This window comes from Gracilinanus agilis, chromosome 6 (genome assembly GCF_016433145.1).
Source record: "Gracilinanus agilis isolate LMUSP501 chromosome 6, AgileGrace, whole genome shotgun sequence".
In the NCBI taxonomy this organism is placed as follows: Eukaryota; Metazoa; Chordata; class Mammalia; order Didelphimorphia; family Didelphidae; genus Gracilinanus; species Gracilinanus agilis.
In genome coordinates, this window is record NC_058135.1 from 119,135,651 (window position 1) to 119,159,949 (window position 24,299).

General features: G+C 36.2%; 1 protein-coding gene across 1 annotated transcript; it reads left to right on the forward strand.

Moving 5' to 3' along the window:
• The first annotated feature begins 12,732 nt into the window (after positions 1–12,732).
• TIGD4 (tigger transposable element derived 4) lies at positions 12,733–14,268 on the forward strand. Its single transcript, XM_044680546.1, has one exon. The coding sequence runs from the start codon at positions 12,733–12,735 to the stop codon at positions 14,266–14,268; it is 1,536 nt and encodes a 511-aa protein (XP_044536481.1).
• The last annotated feature ends 10,031 nt before the right edge of the window (positions 14,269–24,299 follow it).

Consider the following 24,299-nt stretch of genomic DNA (forward strand, 5'->3'; position numbering starts at 1 on the left):
TATATTATACTTTCTAGCTGTGTGACCCTGGGCAAGTCACTTAACCCCCATTGCCTATCCCTTATCACTCTTCTGTCTTGGAACCAATACACGGTATTGATTCTAAAACCGAAGTTAAAGGTCTAAACAAAACAAACGAATAAATAAATAAATAAAAGTGTATATATTCAATTGTGTGAAAAAGGGTGCTTCTTTGTCTAGAACAGACTGAGTTCATTTGGTAGTTTTAGGGTATACTACTTCCTTTTCCTTACAAAATCTAGGGGGCTAGAGGATGGGAATAGCTGATTTTACTTAAGTTCTTTAGGACATGGATTTTACTGTTAGCAATGTGGACTGGTGCATCAGTATTTTGTACATGAATAAGGAATAACTTAACCAATTATTAGGACTGATAGCCTTGCATTTAATATGCTACTAATATTGACTTTCCATAATATATTAACGATAACTTCTGCTAGGTAGAAGTGCTGGTGCCTGAATTTCCCAATTTATTAATCACCCTTGTGTAAGGTGCTGTTGTGAAATTAATCTCTATATATTCTGTATAAGGTATTGCAAAGGATTAACACTGCCTCAATCAGAACTGTCTTAGGGGAAATTAGCATGCTAGCTGATTGGTGTAAAATAAAGGCAGCTGCTTTTTTCATTTGCTGACGGAAAATAGTGAAATTCTCTGCAAGTTCTTGCTGCTACTATGAACTACTCCCTTAGGGATAGTGGGTACAGCTATTGCATTTCTTTGTCTTAGGGGAAAATACTGGAATAACTGATGGACCTGATCTTAGTCCTAGCTCTGCTTAGATAATTTTATCTTTTGCCATGACTTGAGGTCTAAGCTGCCCGCCCAGCAACAAAAAGGTCCTACCCACTATCCGTGCCGTTGGCATTAGTGTTTTGGGGAGATGGAAAGGAAATAAAAAGAAGAACTGCTTACCTAATCTTTGTACCAAGAAATGGTCACCTGTTTAATTTTTTAAAAACCTTCATTTTCCATTGGGACAGTATTGGCCATTTACTTAGCTTCTAAGAAATGCTATCTCTTCCTTCCTTTCTTGAAGTTGGACACGGTTGCTCACCCTGATTTCTGGGGCTCAGGTAACCTGCTTTTTTATTTAGTGGCCCGGAAGGAGACAGGATGAGTGGCTGGGGAATAGTATTCTTATTTCTGCTTGAATGGGGTAAAGTTGAATGCAGTCCTCTGTCTGCTTTTCTGAGCCTGGATACTGCCTACTACTAATTACTATTGATTGCTAAGGCAAGGACAATAGATGCCATGTTTGGATGTTTTTGTCAGATTCTTCTCCAGGATAAAATCACTAATGATGTCTTCTAATTTTTATCACTTCTAATCAACAACTCCCTAACACTGTATAGTTAATGCAAAATGTAATACTCCAGTTTGCAAGAGGAATCCTCTTATTAGAGTGGGAGAATTGTCAAATAATTAAAGTAGTCATAAATATTTTAGATCTGGAATATAGTAACATGTCATACTTTAATAGGACTTGGGGGGGATTTTCTAAGGCATTTGTTTATTGTGGTTTCTTTCACTGATACAGCAGATTTCATATTTCCAAAAGAGATTAACTCATTAATTTTGAGTTCTTACTGGGGAATGTTTTTCATAGTAATAATATGCAATATTATCATATACTATATACAATAGACAATTTAATACACAATATACAATACAATAATAATATAAAATAATAAATACAAAATATTTGTATAGTTATTTAGGGGCAGCTAGACAGTGGAGAGAGCATTGGGCCTAGAGCCAGGAAGATCTGAATTCAAATCTTGCCCTAGATATTACTAGCCGTGTGACCTGGTGCAAGTCAACTAACCCTTATTTGCCTCAGTTCCTCATTTGTAAAATGAGAATACACTAGAGAAGGAAATGGTAAACCTCTCTAATATCTTTGCCAAGAAAACCCCATGGACAAAGAGATCGTGTAGAACTGGACTAAATGACCAAACAACAAATAGTACTTTAAGGTTTTCAGAACACTTTCAATGTTATCTTATTTGAAGTAGGTGCTATTATTATCTTCTTTTTACATATGAAGAAACCAAGCCTGGGAGAATTTCTGACATAACCAGAATCACACAAATGGTAAATAACTGAGACAGGATTTGAATCAGGATTTTCTTTTTCTTTTTTTTATCTTTGAAATTTTTATTTAATTAATTAATTTAGGGTTTTTCCATGGTTACAAGATTCATGTTCTTTCCCTCCCCTCCCCCCAAACCTGTAGCTGACACACAATTCTACTGGGTTTTACATGTGTCATTGATCAAGACCTATTTCCATATTATTGATATTTGCACTAGGGTGATCATTTAGAGTCAATATCCCCAATCATTTCCCCATCAACCCATGTGATCAAGCAGTTGTTTTTCTTCTATGTTTCCACACCCAGAGTTCTTCCTCTGAATTTGGATAATGTTCTTTCTCACAAGTCCCTCCAAGTTGTCCTGGGGCATTGCATTGCTGCTAGTACAGAAGTCTGTTACATTTGATTTTACCACAGTGTATCAGCCTCTGTGTACAATGTTCTTCTGGTTCTGCTCATTTCACTCTGCATCAATTCCTGGAGGTCTTTCCAGTTCACATGGAATTCCTCCACTTCATTATTCCTTTCAGCACAATAATATTCCATCACCAACGGATACCACAATTTGTTCAGCCATTCCCCAATTGAAGGGCATACCCGAAATCAGGATTTTCTGACTAAAGTCTAGCATTTTATCTACTACCTAGTTACCACAAAAGTAACTTTTTTTAGTGCTAAATTTTGTTCTCATTTTTGTTGACTACTAGAACTAAAAGGGTTAAGGAATGTTGCTTGAATTAAAGGATCATTTATTTTATATATATCAGAGGATCATTTATTATATAAATGGTTTCCTCTCCTCCATAAAAATCCCAACCCTAATAGTACCCTCAGTATAAGCAGTATAGTAGGATTTACTGGCAGTACAATAATGGATTTTAAACTTTTTATATTAGTTTTAGGGGCATAGTATTAGAAGAGCAAAAGACAAATTTGAAAGAGGAATAAGTGCGGAAGAACATGGGCTCTATTTTTTTATTGAATTTGTCAATTCCCAAGTATTTTTCCCCTACTACTCTTCACCCTCCCTCCATAGGGGGAAAAAAGGAAAAAAAATGTCACAAAGAAGCATAGTTACAAAAAACAAATCCCCATGTTGGCAATGGAAAAATTGATCTCTTAAAGAATAGTAGGTAAGATGTATAAATGGAAAAAGCAGTTGGAAGAAAATTCAATATCTTATTAGAACTATCAAGGAGTATTTAAAAAAGTATACACACATTTTATATATGTATGTAGATATACATATATATGCATATATATATGAGGTTTTTATCTTAAGCATTATTATCAGTAATAGAATATTGTTTGTTTGGTCAATGTCTTTGTTTTCTCTTTCTGGGAGTGAAAGCCACCTCAGCCATATACTCTTTTTTTCTATCAATTAGATGTTAACTCCTGTTAGATGAGTGCAGATAGGTGGTGCAGTGGATAGAGTACTGTGCCTAGAATCAGGAACTCTTCCTGAATTCAAATCTGACCTCTGACACTTCCTAGCTGTGTGACCCTGGGTAAAGCACTTAACTCTGTTTCCCTCAGTTTTCTCATCTGAAAATGAATTAGAGAAGGAAATGGCAAATCACTCCAATATCTTTGCCAAGTAAAACCTCAGATGGGGCAGAGAAGAGTTGGACACAACTGAATAACAACAAAGCTGGTTATATGTGCAAATTTTAAGATAATACCACCTAATTAATTAACTTTGGGGGTTCAATGAAGAACAAAGTGTATATTTATGAAGAGATATTAGAAATTGTTGCCATAGTTTAGAGGGGGACTATAATCAGTCTAATCAGACAAGACTTGTAAACTGGGGTTCAAGTACTACTTCTTCCTCTTACTACCTGTTTGACTCTGGATAGTCTTTAATAGTAAGGATTTATATGGTTGTATTTATAGCTGTTTAAGGTTTACAAAAATCTTTACATTTTAAAATTCACTTGATCCTCCCAACAACCTTATGAGATAGGTACTATTATTATCCCTACTTTACAGATGAGAAAACTGAAAACAGAGCAGTTAAGTGTCTTTCCTAGGTTTACAAAGCCACTTGGTGTCAGAGGTAGGATTTAAATTCAGATCTTCTTGAATCTAAGTCTTATGTTTTATTTACTGTGCCAAAGTTCACCAATTTGGCCTCAGTTTCCACATCTATAAAATGAAGAGATTATAGTAAATATGAATAAGTTTCCCTCTACCTCTAATCATATTGATGTGAGTAACTAGCAAAGAGTTAAATAAATGACATAGTTCTGAATGGTAGGATTTCTGGCTTCCCTTTTGACATTGGAGAATCCTAGTTGCTTCTTGAGAGGGGGATTGGTACTGTAATAAAGGAAACTGATTATGGCTGCTTAATGGAAGAGAATAGAGGGCCCCCAAGGGATGTTTGATGCTTTTGAAGCTCCAGAAAGTTGCTGGGTATAGGAGAATGGGGAATGTGGATATAATGGATTAGATAAAATTAGCTCTTAATTCTTCTCCAGGGAAGAAGGCCGACTTCTGTGGTTTGGCTTTACAGATGTGTTAGTTTCAGGAATGGAGATATATTGAGTTTTACTAGCTGGGATGAGGGTGCTTTGGCGACTGTTGTAGAAATAAATGTAGGCTGCTATCTTAATGTAGGAATCATTCATTTGCCTTTTGTCAAGAAGTTATCTCCTTTCTTATTGACTCAATGAAATGACTAACCATTTATAATAGGCAAAATGCTGTCTTCTATGTCTCATTTGGGAAATAAGAACTGATATATGAATATGTATTAGGGGCAAGGGAGGAAGGTTTAGATTTGAGTGGAAGTGTTTATTTCTAATTTAACTGGAAATTAACTGGAGAAGAAAGAAGAATTTTGAAAGACTCCTCTTTCTTCTTGCAGGGGAGTTTTTGTTTATTCAAGAGATTTGGCTCTTTTTTTTTTTTGTTCTTTTCTGATCTGGGCAAGATGTTGACTTGTGTTGAGTAGAAAATTCTTTATCTCAGTAGAAAGGTCTGCTGGTGAGTATAATTGTTATTTGTCCTTACAGAGTGGGTAACAGTTTATTCTTTAGTGAAGTTCTGATTTTTTTTTCTTTTAAGAACTGGAACAGCTTCATGGTGTGTGCTCAGAATATATCTATGGTTAGGGCTAGACCTGTAATAGGTGATAATCTTCATAGTATGATTCAAAGACTACCACAAGGCCCAACTTATAGCCTGGGGCCCTCCTCCCAAGTACCCTGAAATTCCTACTTCAAAAGTTATCCCTTTATATAATATATGCTAGATATTCTGGGATCTAGATAATCTAGACATCTAGATAATGTCCTAGAATTTAAAGCTAAAATACATTAGGGATCATCTAGTCCAACCCCCTCATTTTGTAGTTGAGGAAACTAAGACCAGGAGAGGAATAGTGAATTGCCCAAGATTAAACAAGTCACAGGATTATGGATTTAGAGCTGGAAGGGACTTTTGAGATCATCATCCAATTCTCTCATTTTAAAAAAAGATTGATGCTTTCATATCACATTCATTTCCAAATATCCCTCCATTCCCTTCCCTTATCCAGGTAGCCTTCTCTTTCAACAAAGACTTTCAACAAATAACGATAGAGCAGCAAAATCAAACCAAACATTATGTCTGACACTCACCTCTTTGAAGAAAGAGAGAGGTAGATTTCCTTCTCTCTCTTCTGCAGCTAATATTGTCATTATAGTTACACGATATTTAATTTCATTTATTGTTCTTTCCATTTATATTAGTATGATCCAGTGATTCAAGATAGTCCTCAAGGACTCATGTTGAGAAATGCCATCCACCTCCAGAGGAAGAACTGATGGAGTCTGAAAGCAAACTGAGACATACTGTATTTCACTTTATTTCTTCAATTTTCTTTTGTTTGTTTGATTTCTCTTTCTCAAAATAACTAATATGGAAAGATGCTTTATACCATTACACATGTAAAATTGAAAAAAATTAGTATGATCATGTGTATGTTGTTTCCTAGTTCTGTTGACTTCATTCTATGTTAATTCATTTATGTCTCCCATATTTCTCCAAATTCCCGAAATATTACTATGGCACAATAGTATTATATTGCAATTATGCATTGAAGCTTATTTAGGTATTGCCTAATTGATAATTGCTCACTTTATTTCTTTGTTGTTCGGTTGTTACAGTCATGTTGGACTCTTCATGACCCCATTTGAGATTTTCTTAACAAAAATACTGGAACAATTTGTCACTTCCTTCTCCAGCTCATTTTACACATGAGGAAACTGAGTCGAACAGGGTTAAGTGACTTTTCCAAGGTCACACTACTGGTAAGTGTGTGATTTGAACTCAGTAAGATTTGAACTTGTTAGATGAGTCTTCCTTACTCCTGGTACTATACCACTTTGCTACCCTCTTAATTTCTAGTTATTCTCTTCTACAAAAATTCTGCTGTGAATATTTGATATATTTACAATCTTGCCTTTTTTTCCATGAAGAAACTGAGATCTATGGAGGAAATAGGTTACCCAAAGTCTTACAGTTAGCATGTGAAAAAGCCGGGATTTGAAGTCAGGTTTTCTAACTCTAAATCTAATATTCTTTCCATGTTACTACCCAATAAGAAGCAGAACTAGAGAAACAGTAAGGCTATTATCTCCAAAAGGGCACTGCTAAAATGAACAAATAACTCCACAAAGAAAAGAGTTGTTGTATTTTTTTCACTCAGTAATAGATTATTAGCTCAGATTAGCACAGATTATTAGTTTATCAAATAAGATAATCACTTGAGAAAGGAGAGAGCAGAGCCCTGAGGACTCTGGATTCATAACACACTATGTGTGTGTATGTGGGTGTCTATGTGTATGAAGAATGATTTTAATAATAAAAAAATGAAGTTAAAAAAAAAGAAGAGGCAAATGAATTCCTAGGGAGCCAGCAGGCACCTGATAGCTACTTCACAAGTCTATATTTTGTTTACCTTGCTTCAGGACATTGTTTTGAATGAAATACCCTATTTATATATAAATTTCATTGCATTATGTAGTCAGAGAATATTAAGAACTACCTAGAACTCATGATTAAAAAACACTATCCACAGCCAAAGAAGGAACTGTTGGAGCCTGACTGCAGATCAAAGCATGTCATCCTCCACTTTATTTCCCTTATGAGTTTTTTTTTTATTGTATATGTAATGTGTGTCTTTAGTCTCGTAGGAATGTGGAGTATGGAAATACATATTGCATGAAAGCACTGGCACAACCTATATCAAACTATCTACCGCCCAGGGAGGGGAGGCAGATGGGGGAAGAGAATCTGAATCTCAAAATTTCAGAAAATAGTTGTCAAAAATTCTTTCTACATGTAATTGAAAAAAAAATAGTTAAAAAAAAAGAACTACCTAGAGATGATGCGGCCTGATCCCTTCATTTTTAAAGTGAAAACCCTGAGACTTAAAGAAGTTAAAGTGTTTTACCTCAGCTCTCTAAACTGTCAAGGAAAGGGGGAAATAGAGACAAAAACAAAATAATCTCTACCCTCAAAGAGCAAACATTCCATCAGAAAATGGCAGGTACATATATAAGTAAATTTTGTGTATATAATAAAGTCAATAAAATAAGTGCTCGATTATGTATGCAAATGTATCTATCTATCTATCTATCTATCTATCTATCTATCTATCTATATAATACAAAATAAATGCCAATTTATGGCAGAATTAGGACCAGAACCATAATCTGCTAACTGCTAGGCCAGTTTCCTTTCCCATTATATTATATTCTTTCCCACAGTTTGATAGCAATGGCTATTTTCAATAAAACACTCTTGTATCCTTTCCAACTATGTCTTCCTTACTATTCTTAATACAACCATCTATAAACTCTTTCTTAGATATCCAGATCATGTTCTCCAATCACAGGTGTTCCACAGAGTCCTAGACCCTCTTCTTCTATACTACTTCATTTGGTGATCTCATCAGCTCCTATGGATTTTGTCATCATCTCTTTGGTGATGATTCTCTTATCTACCTTTCCTGTCTCACTCTCTGAGCTGACCTCCAGTCTGCTACCTCCAGCTGCCTTTCAGACATCTCCAACTGGATGTCCAGTAGACATCTTAAACTTAACATATGCAAGACTGAATTCATTATCTTTCCCCTTAAACGAGTGATTCCCAAAGTGGGTGCCACCACCCCCTAGTGGGTGCTGCAGCCATCCAGGAGGGTGGTGATGGCCATAGGTGCATTTATCTTTCCTATTAAAATTTAAAAAATTAATTTCCGGGGGGCTAAGTAATATTTTTTCTGGAAAGGGGGCAGTAAGCCAAAAAATTTTGGGAACCACTGTCTTAAACCCTTCCTACCAACATCATCCTCCCAATCTCTTAGGGGCCCAGTTCTAGGTATCTTTATCTCCTCACTCTCTTTCCCCTCCCACCTCCATATCTAACCTATATTGTCAATTTTATTTTTGCAGCATCCCTAGAATATGTCCCGTCCTCTCCTCTGACACTGCCACCCCACTGGTGGCCTCCTCCTTGTTTTGGTATTGTGACCAGGGGCCCTGCTCCCTTGTGACCAACTGCTAGCATTCCTCTCCACCCTGGAACTGTCCCAGAACTACATACAGGAAATAGAGCTGCCAGTCAGCTCTAGTTGTGTCCAGTGCCAGAAAATGGTCCCCTGTAATCCCTTTCTGACCAATTGTCCAGTCCCTTTACCTTCTCTGGGCTGAGAGCTCCTGAAGCTGCTGCTGCCACCACTCCTCGGTGTGCTCCAGGGCAGCACCCACCTGGGTGGTATAGACTTCTCTTAGTGATCTCCTGAATTTTCTTAGGCCAGGAAAAAAATATCTCACCCTGACCTTTTGTCAGCTCTGCTGCTCCAAACGCTGATTTGAGGTGTTATTTTAAAATTGCTCGCAGAGGAATGTCAAGAGAGTTTAGCTGGATTGCTGCTCTAATGTGCTATTTTGGCTCTGCCCCTCCAGGCTGATCCCGTGTATTTTTTGCTCTGGTGATACTGGCCTTCTTTCCATTCCCAGTCCATCACTTGGCTCTGAGTATTTTTTGACTGTTCCTCATGCATGGAATGCTCTTTTATCTCTACCTGCTGGTTTCCCTGGTTTCCTTTAAATCCCAACTAAAATCCCATCTTCTACAATAAACCTTTCCCAAGTCCTCTTAGCTCTAGTGCCTAAACTATTTCCCATTTATCTTAAATTAACCTTGTTCATATATATCTGTTTCCTTGTTATCTCCCTTATTAAATTGTGACAGGAACCATATTTAGCTTCTTATCATGTCTCCAGTGTTTAGCACACTGTCTGACACATAATTGGTATTTAATAAATATTTATTGACTGACTATTACTCTACTCTCCTAAATGGTCTTCCTATTTCTAATCTCTTCCCTCTTCCAATTCTATCCACACAATGCTGGTAATATGACTCTTAAAATTTCATATTCATTTGGTTACTCCTCTTTTCAAAAGCCTTCATTGTCTGCTATATGCCCACTGTTTCCAGACTTATAGGTTTTAATCACATGGAACATTTTGCTGTTCTTGGACTTCGTGCATCACTTTCTTTCCTCCACACCTTTATTTATGCTGCAATACTTGGTTCACATAACTGCCTATCAAAATCCTATCCATTGGTCCAGAACCAGCTCAAAGAATCATCCTAAGAAGGCTTCTGTGATTACTGAAGCAGAGTAAATAAACTCTTATCAGAAATTCCTTAGGCCTTTGTATAATTAATGAAACACTGACTGCTGTTCCCCCATAAACTCCTCAAGGTCAGGAACCAATTTTATTTCTTTTATTTTATTTTTACTTTTTTAAAAATGTATTTATTTATTTTACTTAGAATATTTTTCCACAGTTACATGATTCATGTTCTTTCCCTTCCCTCCTCTCTCCCCCTCACATAGCCAATGAGCAATTCAACTGGATTTTACATGCTTCATTGGTCAAGACCTATTTCCATGTTAATATTTGCAACAGAGTGATTAGAGTCTACATCCCCAATCATATCCCCATCAGCCCATGTGTTCAAGCAGTTGTTTTTCTTGTGTGTTTCTGCTCCCACAGTTCTTTTTCTGGATGTGGATAACATTCTTTTCCATAAGTCCCTCAGAATTGTCCTGGGTCATTGCATTGCTGCTAGTACAGAAGTCCATTCATTACATTCGATTTTACCACAGTGTGTCAGTCTCTGTGTACAGTGTTCTCCTGGCTCTGCTCCTTTCACTCTGCATCAGTTCCTGGAGGTCTTTCCAGTTCACATGGAATTCCTCCAGTTTATTATTCCTTTGAGCACAATAGTATTCTATCATCAACAGATACCACAACTTGTACAGCCATTCCCCAATCAAAGGCACTCCCCCCCCCCAAATTTTTCAATTTTTTTGTCACCACAAAGAGCGTGGCTATAAATATTTTTGTACAAATCTTTTTCCTTATGATCTCTTTGGGGTATTAACCCAGCAGTGGTATGGCTGGATTGGGCAGGCAATCTTTTAAAGCCCTTTGTGCATAGTTCCAAATTGCTTTCCAGAATGGTTGGATCAATTCACAACTCCACTAGCAATGCACGAGTGTCCCAATTTTGCTACATCTCCACATTTATTACTTTTCTTTGCTTTTGTTTTTTGTATATTTAGTACCTATAGTACCTTTCACTTATTTGTTCATTAATGTTTACTGTTATATTGAATTCCCTTTTAGTTATATGTGTGTCTATTTAATCTCTTCTCTCTCTCTTTTTTTTTAAACCCTTACCTTCCATCTTAGAGTCAATACTGTGTATTGGCTCCAAGGCAGAAGAGTGGTAGGCAATGGGGGTCAAGTGACTTGCCCAGGGTCACAAAGCTGGGAAGTGTCTGAGGCCAGATTTGAACCTAGGACCTCCCGTCTCTAGGCCTGGCTCTCAATCCACTGAGCTACTCAGCTGCCCCCAATTTCTTCTCTTACTAATAAACTCCTTGAAGGCAGGGGCTGTATCTTAATGTATCATTGACTCTTCCAATCCCACAAGCAATGAGTGTCTGATAAATACCAATTGAATGAATAAATGCTTATAAAAACCTGATAACCTTCTGTCTTAGTATCAAATCTAAGAAAAAAGAGTGGGAAGGGCTGGACAATCAAGTTTAAATGACTTGCCCAGAGTCACACAGCTAGGAAATGTCTGAGGTCTGATTTGAACCCAAGTTCTTCTGAGTCCAGCCCTGATGCTTTATCCACTGTGTTCCCTTGCTGCCCTGTGAATATAGACATTTAATTCTATCAATACTATGTTGGATTAATAGAAACAGTGATGGTTATTCTGTATATTTAGAGTAATGTTTGGATTTTTAAGGAATTATTTCCTACCAGAGTCCTATGGAGTAGTCCCTGCTTTCCCAAAAAACAGATATATAATTTGACAACATAGAGGAGACTGGCTTCAGAGTTTAGTCAGCCTGGGTTCAATTCCCACCACTGATACAAATCAGCTGTTTGACCCTGGTCCAGCCCTGTAAGCTCTCAGTGCCCCCAAAGTAGCTCTTCATTACTGTAAATTGCATATCTGTATTGGTGAAGGGACTTTCTTATCTGGGAGCTCCCTCTGCCAATGACATCATAGACCTAAACAGTCTCCCCGACCCGCTTCCCCAAAGTAGGAGATAATGACAACTGTCTAGTTTTATTCTTGCTCTTCTTTTAGAATAGGCATAGGAGACAGTTTAGGACTACATGCAAAAGATAGCCATGAAGAAGCTAGCCAGTGTCATTTTTAGTTTTTTTTATTTTTGTTATGACACATTTTGGAAACAGATTAAATTTGGTTTATTTCTGTAGCATATATAAAGCACTTATTCAAATAGACTGTGAAAACTTAATTTGTGGCAGATCTAGAGAACTTCTATAGAGAGAGAACTTGTAAGAAGTTAACATCCCTCTAAAAGCTGTGAGTTTTATTTTTAGAAAGTCTTTGAAATTGTTTTTTAATCATAATTGGGATAGGGGATGATGCATTCTCTTCTAACATTTCTTCTTCTTTCTTATAGTCGCAAGAAGCTGAGGAAGATACACCAAGACACGATAATCTCAGGAGGATTCTACTCCTTTCCAAACCCTGGAGAGATAAGAAAAACTAACTAAAACGTTTTTCATAACAATAATTTTGTTATGAAGTGTTTTTCCCTTTATTTCTGAACTGTTCTAAGGAGTCAATTAAAAAGAAACAAGGAAGATTTGTGAATAAAGTAAAAAATCTTTAAAGGTCTGACGCTCCAAAAATATATCAGCAGGCCCAGACAAGTTTGATATAATGAGATTTCTATTTTTGTTTGACTTTTGGCATTTCGTTTGAACTAAAAACTGACCTCCAGTTGCTACAGAGAAGACTTTTTTCCTAATAAGTCTGTTAACCTGATTACAATTTTTCTTTTAGTAAACCCAAGTAATTTTAAATGAGATATTCTTATATTAATCCCTGGGAGTATCTATATGACTGCTTGGATACTTTAGATGCTTGCCATATTTTGACATTTGTGGTGTGACAGACTGCATCAGATTGTGCCGTATTGGAAACTGTCAAAGGAAGTAGATAACGAGAAGCAAAAGAAGAAATCTCTTCAGAAACACTGGATGAGATGGCAGAGGCTTCAGTGCATCCCTTACCTCTCCCTGTAACGAGGAAAAAGAAAAGTTTGTCTATTGAAGAAAAGATTGACATCATCAATGCAGTAGAAAGTGGTAAGAAAAAAGCAGAGATTGCAGCCAAATATGGAATAAAGAAAAATTCACTATCTTCAATTATGAAGAATAAGGACAAGGTACTAGAAGCCTTTGAATCTTTAAGATTTGATCCCAAAAGAAAAAGACTCAGAACTGCTTTTTACACGGATCTGGAGGAGGCATTAATGAGGTGGTATCGAATTGCCCAGTGTCTAAATGTACCAGTTAATGGTCCAATGTTGCGTCTCAAAGCTAACGATTTTGCTCAGAAACTGGGTCATAGTGATTTTAAGTGCAGTAATGGTTGGCTAGACCGCTTTAAATCAAGATATGGATTAGTATTCAGATCTCAGCATGTAGAAACTGCAGCAACATCTGTAGATGCTGCCACTGTCTGGGCGCAGAATGTCCTTCCGTATTATTTAAGTGATTATCACCCCAAAGATATATTTAACATAAAAGAGACTGGTTTGCTCTATCGATTGTTGCCTGCTAATACTTTTGCATTTAAGGGGGAAGCATGTTCAATTGGAACACTAAACAAAGAAAGGATGACTCTAGTGGTCGGGGCAAATATGGATGGCTCAGAGAAGCTTCCTTTGCTTGTTATTGGGAAAAAGAAAAACCCACTTTGTTTTAAAAACGTAAAATCACTGCCTGTAGATTATGAAGCAAACAAAATGGCATGGATGACCTCTGAAGTCTTTGAGCTGTGGATGCAAAAGCTTGATGAAAAATTTCAAGCCCAGAAACGCCGAGTTGTGGTTTTTCTTGATTCTTTACCAGGACATCCAGAAGTAAAGAATCTAAAATCCACCCAACTAGTTTTCTTTCCTTCATCTTTATCTTCCAAATTTGTAGCTATGAAACAAGGTGTTATTAAAAACCTTAAGGTCAAATACCGATTTTGTCTCGTCAAGAAATTTTTAGACTCTGTCGAAAGCAGCAAAGAATTTACTTTCTCTCTTCTAGATGCAATTGATGTGTTACATCTATGTTGGAGGACTGTAACCCCAGAGACTATTGTTGAGAGTTATGAAAAGGCAGGATTTAAATCACAACATGGAGACAGTGGTAAGACAAATGTGGAAGTTGAAAATGGCCTCGATTTAGTTGCCCATGCTCTCGCTGCAGGAGTAGAATTTCCAGAAGATTTATCTCTGGAAGAATATGCATCCCTGGATGATGATTTAGTGACATGTGAAACAGCTTCAGAAACTGAGATGACATGGACCAAAGAAGGTAAAACAAATGAAATGGACTGTTATACTTCTGATGAAGAGGATGAAGGTGGATCTCCAGAATCCGAACTACTTTTGCCATCGAAAAAGGAGGCAGTGACTGCTTTAGAAACTCTTAAAAAATTCCTCAGAAGTCAAGAAATCAATGACACCCTTCATGATTCTTTAGCAGATCTTGAAAATTTCGTCCAGTGTTTATCACTGAAGTAATTATCGAATGTAAATTATCTAAAGAGGAATAGACTTCTCCTAATTCCATTTTAAAATTTGAGGAATATAAATGGAAAATATAAATGGAAAACAAAAATGAAAACCATATAGTCTTGGGAACTTGTGATTTAATTGTAAAAACCTTTTACTCTGAGTTAACAAAGCTGCCTAGGAAAGGTGGAATAAAAACATGTGTCAATTAGGTGCGATGATTAAGTGAAAAACTTAAATTTCAAACAAGCAATATAGATTTGAGATATTTTCCTTAGGCTCTTTACTTGGGAGATATGGTTTACATCTCTCTAAATGAGGATAACTTTGACTCACAGATCCCTACAGATTAAATTGTTGTTATTTTCTTTCTTTTTTTTTTTTTAAACCCTTACCATCCATTTTTAGAATCAATACTGTGTATTGATTCCAAGACAGAAGAGCGGTAAGGGCTGGGTAATGGGGGTTAAAGTGACTTGTCCAGGGTCACACAGCTAGGAAGTGTCTGAGAACAGATTTGAACTTGGACCTCCCATCTCTAGGCCAGGCTCTCAATCCACTGAGCTACCTACACACCCGCCCCCCGCCCCTTTTCTATTTCTTTTCAGAAGTATAGATTAAGATCCTGATAGTTTTAATTGATCTTTTTTGAGGAATCAGTAACTAAGGTGAACAGAAGCTATCTTCAAAGCATCTTATTTTGGAAGCATGAACAAAAATGGATCCAAGTGTATGTTGTAGAAGTAATAAATATATTAGCATATACAATGTATGTAAGTAGTAATGTATGCTTTTTTTTTTTTTTTGTGAAGAAGGCAATTTTGCCTTAGTTACTGACCTCTTCAGATAGTCTAATAAGACTAGATGGGTCATTTATTTGGCTTACCAAATAGCCTGATTTTTTCCCTAGGGATTTCTGATATTTTTTTATAAATAATTGTGAAAAGCAGCAATTCATATACTTGTGAAAATATCCAAGGTGAGCACGCTGACAATGGTAAATATAACATATATTGCCTCACATTATTTAAAGGGTCATTTGTAAATAAGGGATCATATGAAAGAAAAAGACCCCACAGTGTCTTCTTGATTTCTCTAACTTGTAGTGGAGGTATAGCCTTTGAAAAGGCTTTTTCCCTCCTAAGTTAAATGTAAATACAGAAAGATTGTGCATTATCTGCATTAGAAATTGTAATAAACCCTTATAGTATTTAATATGCTTGGTAATACAACTTTCATCACATAAAATGTGCTAAAATTTGTAAAATATACATGACACAAACATTTTTATTTATTAACGAGATCTCACATCCTATTAGATACTTCTCTAATTTTGCTAATACCTTTTTAATCTAAACAATTTTTTTTTGTTTTGATGAAAAATGTAGGGTATTTTTTTTACAAATTTGAATATATCGGCTATATTTTTATCTAGTCAGTCACTCATGTGCAGATTCTAACATATTTGTTTAAATTTTCCTTGGAATAGTGATAGTCACACTGATTGTCTTGTAATGGTAAAGGATATATCCATTCCTAAAGTACATGATGAAATGAAGGAATAATGTAACTTGCTGCACTTCCAAAATTCTGGCTGAATTTTACTAAGACTCTTACTGTGTAAGGAAATATTCCTTCATTGTTCGCTTTAAAAGTTTATCCATGGCTATTTGGCCAACATACATGAAGCTAATCTGAAGTATCCTGTCAAAACAATAGAAATTTTTGTTTAGAATTTTTTTTCTACCTATTCAAAGCTGACTGTAGGGAATAAACTAAATTTGTTTTTCTTTCAACATTCAGTAGTCCAGCCCTAACTTACTAGGATTAAGAAGTTATTTTTTAAATGAGAAAATTAGTCATTTATATTTCTTGAATAATTTTACAAATGATTTTAGAACTTAAACATTCACATTCACATTTGGATCTAGTTCATCACTTGGTGGCAACAAAGATCCACTAAGTGTCAGAATGGATATTTAAATAGTCATACACCGTCTTCTCCTATAAAATGCATAGCCTGCCAGTACACTTTCTGTGACCCTTTGGGAGCTAGTTTGTGAGTCAGAAAAAAAATTATTCAAATTATTTTTGTATTCAATTTAACAACTATTTATTAAGGTGCTGAGAACACAAATATAGGAAGTGGGGAAAACCTCTGTCTTCAAAGAGCTTATATTCTCTTGGAATAGAAAAGGACATTATAATGACAAGTAGTTCACCTTAGGACCTTATTCTAGACCATTCCATATAATCCTGTTTTTATTCTCTTCATTGTGACCAATACAGTAAAGGAATTTCTGTTTTAAAGGTTTTACTCTAACTTCTGAAGATTCATCCTTAATTTCCTTTGGTGGAAGGAATTCCATAAGTTGTAATACATTATAAAATAAGATATGACTTGTAAAATAAATGAGAGAATGACTAACGCTTTAAAATTCAGAGAAAAAGCCTTGACTTGGCAGTCGAAAGTCCCTTTTGAATCAGAAAATCCAAAGCCTGCTTTGCTATTTACTTCCAATGCTAGGGCACTAAACCTTTTCAGGTCTCAATTTGCTGTAAAAGAAAAGGATTGGTCAGATAATCTTTAAGGTCCTTTCCAATTCTAAATAAACTTAAAAAAAATCCTTAATGTTCTGCATCATCCTATGTTGTTATAAGATGGGCCATAGAAACTAAAAACTGGAAGAGACGTCACAGGCCACCTAGTCTAAATCCTACTGGATCCAAAATTCTTCTTACAACTTCCCCAACAAGACCGATCAGTCACATTGAAGATGAAGGTTTTCTATCTTTAATTAAAATGTCACCCTGACTCATGTTGAGGTTACAGACCACTAAAAAAAGCCCAGATCTTTTCCACCAAATTTCTTATCTAGCTATGTATTCCCAGCCTTCTATATTTGTATAGGACAGTGTGTGCATATATTTATGTATTTTGTATATGTTTATATTCATGTGTGTTTACACACAACTTTAGATGTTTTAAGATAAGGGAACCCATAATAATAAATAAGAGAATCTTTCAGGCTTCCCTTAAGTCTCAACTAAAATCTCATCTTCTATGGGAAGACTTTCCCTATCCTTCTTAATTCTAGTGTCTGCCCTCTCTAAATTATTTCCTCTTTATCATATATATATATCTATCATATATATCATATTTCCTATCTATCATCATATTACACCTACATACACTTAATATTTACATATTTATTCTGCACACACATATTTTTTAAACCAAGTTTATGGTTACATTTATCCATGTTCAATTTCTTCATAGATTTAGTTTGTTGTTCTAGATTGAAAAGATCCCCTTTTTTTTTGTTCTGTCACAGAATGAGCTAAGTATCATCCCAGCACCGGGTCACCTGGAGATCAGATAAGTATGCCCTTTCTGCCTTTCCCAAAGTCATAGACAAAAATGCTGAGCAGCAAAGCACCAAAGGCAAGTCTCCAAGGAATGCACTAAGGAGCTCAGCCACTGTTATCTTTCTTCAGGAATTCAAGAAGTTCTGAATTGAAATAACTATATTCTCATTTATCATACCTTGTCCAGTGCAATAGTAAGTGGCTGCTATGTGCCAGGCACTGTGCTGAGCACTGGGGATACAAAAAGAGGCAAAAGACAGTCAGTCCCTGGCCTCAAGGAGCTCACGGTCTAGGGGGAGAAAAATCAACAAACAAATATGTACAAACAAGCTATACAGGATAAATGGGAACTAATTTAGAGAGGGCAGGCACTAGAATTAAGTGGAATAGGGGAAGCTTTCTGGCGGAAGATGAAATTTTAGCTGAGACTCAAGGAAACACCTTCCGTTGTTTATTATTGTAGGTTCTCTTATCTTTAAATTTTTTTCCTTTTTTTTATTCCAGAATTTACAAAACCAAATATAATAAGCATTTCCTTAGACAAAGAAAAAGATCATACATAAATTCTCTTATCTTGAGATAGGTTTATAGGTTGAGCATTAAAATGGAAAAACAAATACTGGGTCATGGGGAAGAGGGATTACCATTGTCCTTCCTGGTCTCTCCCACCAATGCCTTAGAGAGGCAGACCTGGAATCATGTAAGGAAAGATTTCTCAACTTCGTTAGAAGTGTCCAAAGAATAAATAGGTTGCCCTCTGGGGCTGTAGATGGTTAAGTGAAAGTTGTCTGGGGAAAGTGTAGATATGTTTTGGGCAGGGGTTAGACTAGAGGATCTCTGAGATTTGCTGACTCTGTGAAGGCATCCATGATTCTTTACTTTTTCAGCTGTTATAGGAAAATTATAGATTAGGATTTATTATAGTTAGATTATAGATTATATATAACATATTATATATAATTGACAATCATATATAATTATATATAATTTGCCTGGTCTGCTTTTGCACTAACTATAATAAATCCTAATCTACAATTTTCCTGTAACACCTCCCATCATCATCATCATCATCATTGTTGTCACCATCACTAACCGCCATGATGTTTTATAGTTTGCAAAGCACTTTACAAATAGAATTTAATCTTCATCACCCTGAAGTTGCTGCTATTATTAACATTTTTTACATATGAGGAAATTGAGGGAAAAGGAGGGTAAGTGACTTGTCCAAGATTACATAGCTAGTAAGTGTCAAAGGTTGGATTTGAACTCAAATCTCCTAGACTCCAGGACCAGTGCCACGTGGTCATGTCTTGCTATTTCTGCCTTCACAATATCTCCCCTAATAGTTCACACACAGGATCACTACTCCAGCTGAGACCCTTTTCAATTCTTACCTAACTTTACCTTTTGAAATAGCTATCCAATTGGTCTCTTTTCCTCAAATTTCTTGTTTTTCCAATCCATACTCTACACAGAAAACCTAAATTCAAATTCAGCCTTAAATACTTTCTACCCTTGTGTCCCAGGGTGAATCTGTTTGCTTCAGTTTCTTCAATTGCAAAATGGGTATGATAATAGCACCTACCTCCCAGAATTGCTGTGAGATAATATTTGTAAAAAACTCTTAGCACAGTGCCTGGCACATAGTAGCAGCTGTAGAAACATTATTTCCTTCCCTTCCTTTCTACAAAGTGATATTCCCAAAGCACAGTTCTGATGTCACTCCTCTACTCAAAAACTCCAGGAGCTACCTGTTGCCTCTTGGATTAAGTGCAAACTGTCCTGTTTGGCATTGAAAGTCCTTTGTCATCGAACTACCACCTGAAATAATAATAATAATAATAATAATAATAATAATAATAATGTAGCTAATATTTATATAGCACCTACTGTGTGTCAGGCACTGTACTGAGCATGTTATAAACATCTCATTTAGTTCTCACAACAACCTTGGGAAGCAGGTGCTATTATTATCCCCATTTTACAACTGAGGAAACTGAGACAGAGGTTAAGTGATTTGCCTGGGATCACCTAGTAAGTATCTTAGATTAGATTTGAACCCAGGGCTTCCTGAATCCAGGCCCAGCCCTCTGTCCACAGACTCACCTAACTGTCTATGATAATTGTCTCTGTTAAATAAAAAGGGAATTATCATTTTAGTAACTTTGACCATATAAAAAGTTGTTGGTTGTCCTCCAGAATTATTCTTAAAGTATTTGTTTTTATCATTAATGATTGAGTATATCTGTTTCTCTAGATAAGTTTTGCCAATTCCATGGTTATGAAGTGGTAACTCAAAGGTTTTTTTTTTTAATTTATACTTCTGATAGTTAGGCTAGACATTTTTTCCAAGCTATTTTTTAAACAATGCATTTCTATTTATATATGTTGATGGCACAAAATTTCACAGCCCTATACTATATATAGATGAAAAGATGTCACAACTCCTAGAAGACTGGGACTCACTGCCGTGGACTTTCTTTTCTTCAGAGGCATTCTGATGAGAGATTCCATATTGATATCATCTACAAAGTTGGTTCTAAATGAAAAGTTATTTTTCAGGAAATATGACTTCATTCATATAGCACGGTGATGGCAAACCTGTGACATGCATGTCAGCACTGACACACGTAGCCATTTTCGTTGACACGCGGCTGCATACAGAGAAGTCTGGGGCTGCATGCTGAGGATGAAACATTTGCTGTAGTGCAGTGTAGACACTCTGTGCACTATAGATGACAATTCTGCCTATAGTAATTTACCTATTTTGGTTTATTAAATACAGTTATATATTACCATTACACATTTTTGTTAAACTATAAATATCATGAAATTATCATTTTCTCTCAAAGTGACACACCACCCGAGTTATGCTCGATTTTTTGGCGAATTTTGACACACAAAGCTCAAAAGGTTGCCCATCACTGATATAGTAGTCCTTTCATCAATTCTCCAATTTTTTGATATCATAATTAGTGCTATTATGAATATTTGGGGGTATCTATGGTTGAGGTTCCACTTATACCCCAATTTCTTGTAGGCAACTTAATTGAATCAATAACTCAACATAGAAACTATCAAGAGAATTTCCTTTAACTCCATGATGTAAGAATTAATCTTTAGGGGCCAGTTGGGTAGCTCAGTGGATTGAGAGCCAGGCCTGGAGACGGGAGGTCCTAGATTCAAATCTGACCTCAGAAACTTCCTAGCTGTGTGATCCTGGACAAGTCACTTAACCCCCATTGCCTACCCCTTACCACTCTTCTGCCTTGGAAACAATACACGGTATTGATTCCATGATGGAAGGTAAGAGTTTAAAAAAAAAGAAAGAAATATAGACCTTTAGGTCTACCTGATAGAAACATAAGAATTATATTAGTCAACCAACCTGGGGACTCTTTCCTCAAGAGAAAATGTAAGTTGGGCAAGTGAACTGAGAGAGGATGCTACCTATATATGTGTTTTGTTTCCATCCTTGACTTCCTTGGAGTATAAATAGCAGTATGATCACTGGTCGAAGAGCATGGATCTATACATGCCTATCTTGTATACAGGCCTCTTTTCCATGCCTTTCCATCAATCCTTTTTCCAAGTTTAATTTAGTCATTTTTCTTGCATAATTCTTTCCAATGTGTTTCTAATCTGTTTTCTGTATTACCTTGATTAAAACTGCATCTAGTAGCCAATTTTCTGGGGATAAGCCTCTCTATACTTGGGTAGTTCTCATTTATAATCGGAGCATTCCCAATTTGGGAGCACATGCTAGATAAATAGCTTTCTCTATGAGAAAAAGTGGCAAAATTCACTAATGTAGCAAATAAATGTTTAGCTGACAGCATAAAAACATGCTCCAACACACTGATAGTAGGAGAAATTCAAAATAATACAGCCAAGATTTTATTTCATACCATGCTAATTAGTAAAGACCAAAAAATGTCAATAGCCAATGTTGGTGGGACTATGAAAGATAGACACATTAATTAACATACTGTTGGTGGTATGGTGAACTATTCTAATTATCCTGTTTGTCAAACTGATTGTTTTGAATGTATGCATATATTTATAGTTATCCCCATTAAATTTAATTTTATAAGTCCAATATTTTAGGCTGGTGATGTCAAACTCAGATAGAAATAGATCCTTGTCTCCACATGATGTCTTAGAAAATCACAAATTTTAACAGTATCCAGTTTGCATTGCATTGCATTAAAAAAAAAACCAATTATTTCCCAATTTCATTTTAATCTGATTTCTGCAGGATGAGAAGATGTTGATGAATGTGGCACTCTGTTTTAGCCCGTTAAGAACTTTTTAGATCTTGGATCTATCATCCAGAGTCTCGGTTATCTCTCCCATGTTTGATTCATTTGACAACTTGAGAAACATGACATCTATTCTTTTATTTAAATTATTACTAAAACATTAAATAGTACATTGTCCAGTAAAGCTCCCTGGACCATTCTCTTAGAGAATTTCCAAGTTAACACTGATGCACCAATAACTAATTTTTCAACCCATTCGGAATCCACGAACTTAATTTTCTTTTGGATCCAGATTTTGACAAACTATTGAGTAACCAAATCTGGCTTGTAGCTGAATGTGGCTGGCAGCCTGTTTTTATACTGCCATTAGCTAAGAATAGTTTTTACTTTTTTTAAACACAATAAAAATTCATTAACTCCATGCCTCACCACCCTGTTCACAAAGTTAGCCATAGAGAATTTGTCAAAATCTTTGCTGAAATCCAGGAAAAGTATATCTCTAACCTTCCTCTGATGTCTCAATCTAATATCCCTTCTGCACAATGAAATGAGGTTTGTCTGGCATGATTCCTTCTTGATTTAACTCAGTTAGTTCTGAATGATCATATTCTTGAGGAAACTTGGCTTGTTCTGGATTTTCATATTTCTGGCCCTAATACTTGGATGGGACTCTGATTTCATCCAGATGGGGCATTCCCTCTAAGGATCCAGATTGAAAACCATCCATATATGCCTCTTCTGGGCAATTCTTGTTCACATGTTCCCACATGTCCTCCTAGAGAGAGTCTCTCCAATGTGCTGCGGGACCTGCTTTAGATTTCTTTAAGTTGCATGGCTATCAGTATATCATGCAGAGTGTTCAACTGCTACTAAGGGCACTAGACCTCCTCTTCTCTGTCTTTGATTTGCTCCCTAATGAAGGATGGGCAGAGAACTCCAAGCATGAGGAAGAAGCATCCTTAAGGCTATTGTTGGGCTAATGAATGAAGATGTGGATGTGTTTCTGGAGCCAAATTGGCATTTAATTTTTTGGTAATCAAGTACTATGCTTCATTGTATCTCTCTCTACCCGGCAAAGAATTTTTTAGTCCTTCAGTGATAGCTTCAGGTTCCCAGTAAGAATGTGCCAAATTATATCCATCTTGTGTTTTGTTCTAGCAAGCAAAACGGAGCAGCCTAGGAGCTGGAAGAGAAAACTGAATGTCAAGGAATTGAAGGTCTGTGCAAGTAAAAACAGTAATTAAAAAATGAGCCCTCATAACATAATGAATCCCAAAGAATATCACTAGAGAAAAATCACGAGTTAACCTTTCTTCTACACCAAAAGACTTCAGTACTTAAAGTTTTTAACTATAACTAACGTGGGCCTTAAATGTGAATAAGAATAAAGGCAATTTGGGAAACATTTTCCCCCGGACATTTTGCTTTGATGTATCACTAATGTGGCAACAGTAAGTGTGAGAAAGATTTATTTCAATTTTGTGGACGAGTAGCGAGATAGTTATATGGGTTGACAGTTTAAAAAATAAAAATAAATGATGTTTAATTGAGCCTTCTGGATTTGTGTCTGTGAATATGTGATTGAGCATGTTGTATAGGAATTTGGAGAGAGAAGAGAGATAAAATGATCCATCAATCGATCAACAAGGATTTGCTAAGCACCTACTGTGTGTCAGGTACTATAGTAGCAGGATTCAAATATAAAGAAAGGGTCAACCCCTGTTTGATAAGAGCTGTAAGGTACTGGCTGGTTTCCAATGGAGATTGATTTCCTATGTGTTGAAAATCCCCCATTTTCACTGGAATTGTAGAATATTTAAGCTGGAAGGTGACTCGGAGACTGTAATTAAACTTCATTGTTTTATTAATTGTTAAGGAATAGTTTTGATCAGCCTTTTCTCCTCCATCAAATTTGGTTGGCATGTAAATTCTTGGCTCCATTTTCTCTTCTACTTCAGAAATGAGTTGTTGCACTGGTTGTCACAATCAGCTTAGTATGATGTTTTAGTTGGATCAGCTAATTTTAACACACTTTCAAGTCCCTGGGAAATTGTTCCAATGCAAAACCCTTCACAGCATTGAATTAAATTGTAGGATTTTAACTTTGAATCTGTTTCTTTCAAATTGGACAGTGGGCATTGGATTAGTAATTGAGAAATTAGAATCAAGCATTAAAATTCTAGCCAGTCCAAATAGGCTTTTTTTTTTTTTTTTTATCCTGGGACTCCATTCTAGGAGCATAGGGCCACAATCAGTAGACAATCAGTAGGCAATGGGTCACACAGTCACTCAGGGTCACCCAGCTGGGAAGTGTCTGAGCCCAGATTTGAACCTAGGACCTTTCGTCTCTAGGCCTGGCTCTCAATCCACTGAGCTAGCCCAGCTGCCCCTACTTTAGGTTGCAGTTTC

Excerpts from the sequence above, each read along its gene's own strand:
- TIGD4 (XM_044680546.1), top strand. The coding sequence starts at position 12,733 with ATGGCAGAGGCTTCAGTGCATCCCTTACCTCTCCCTGTAACGAGGAAA.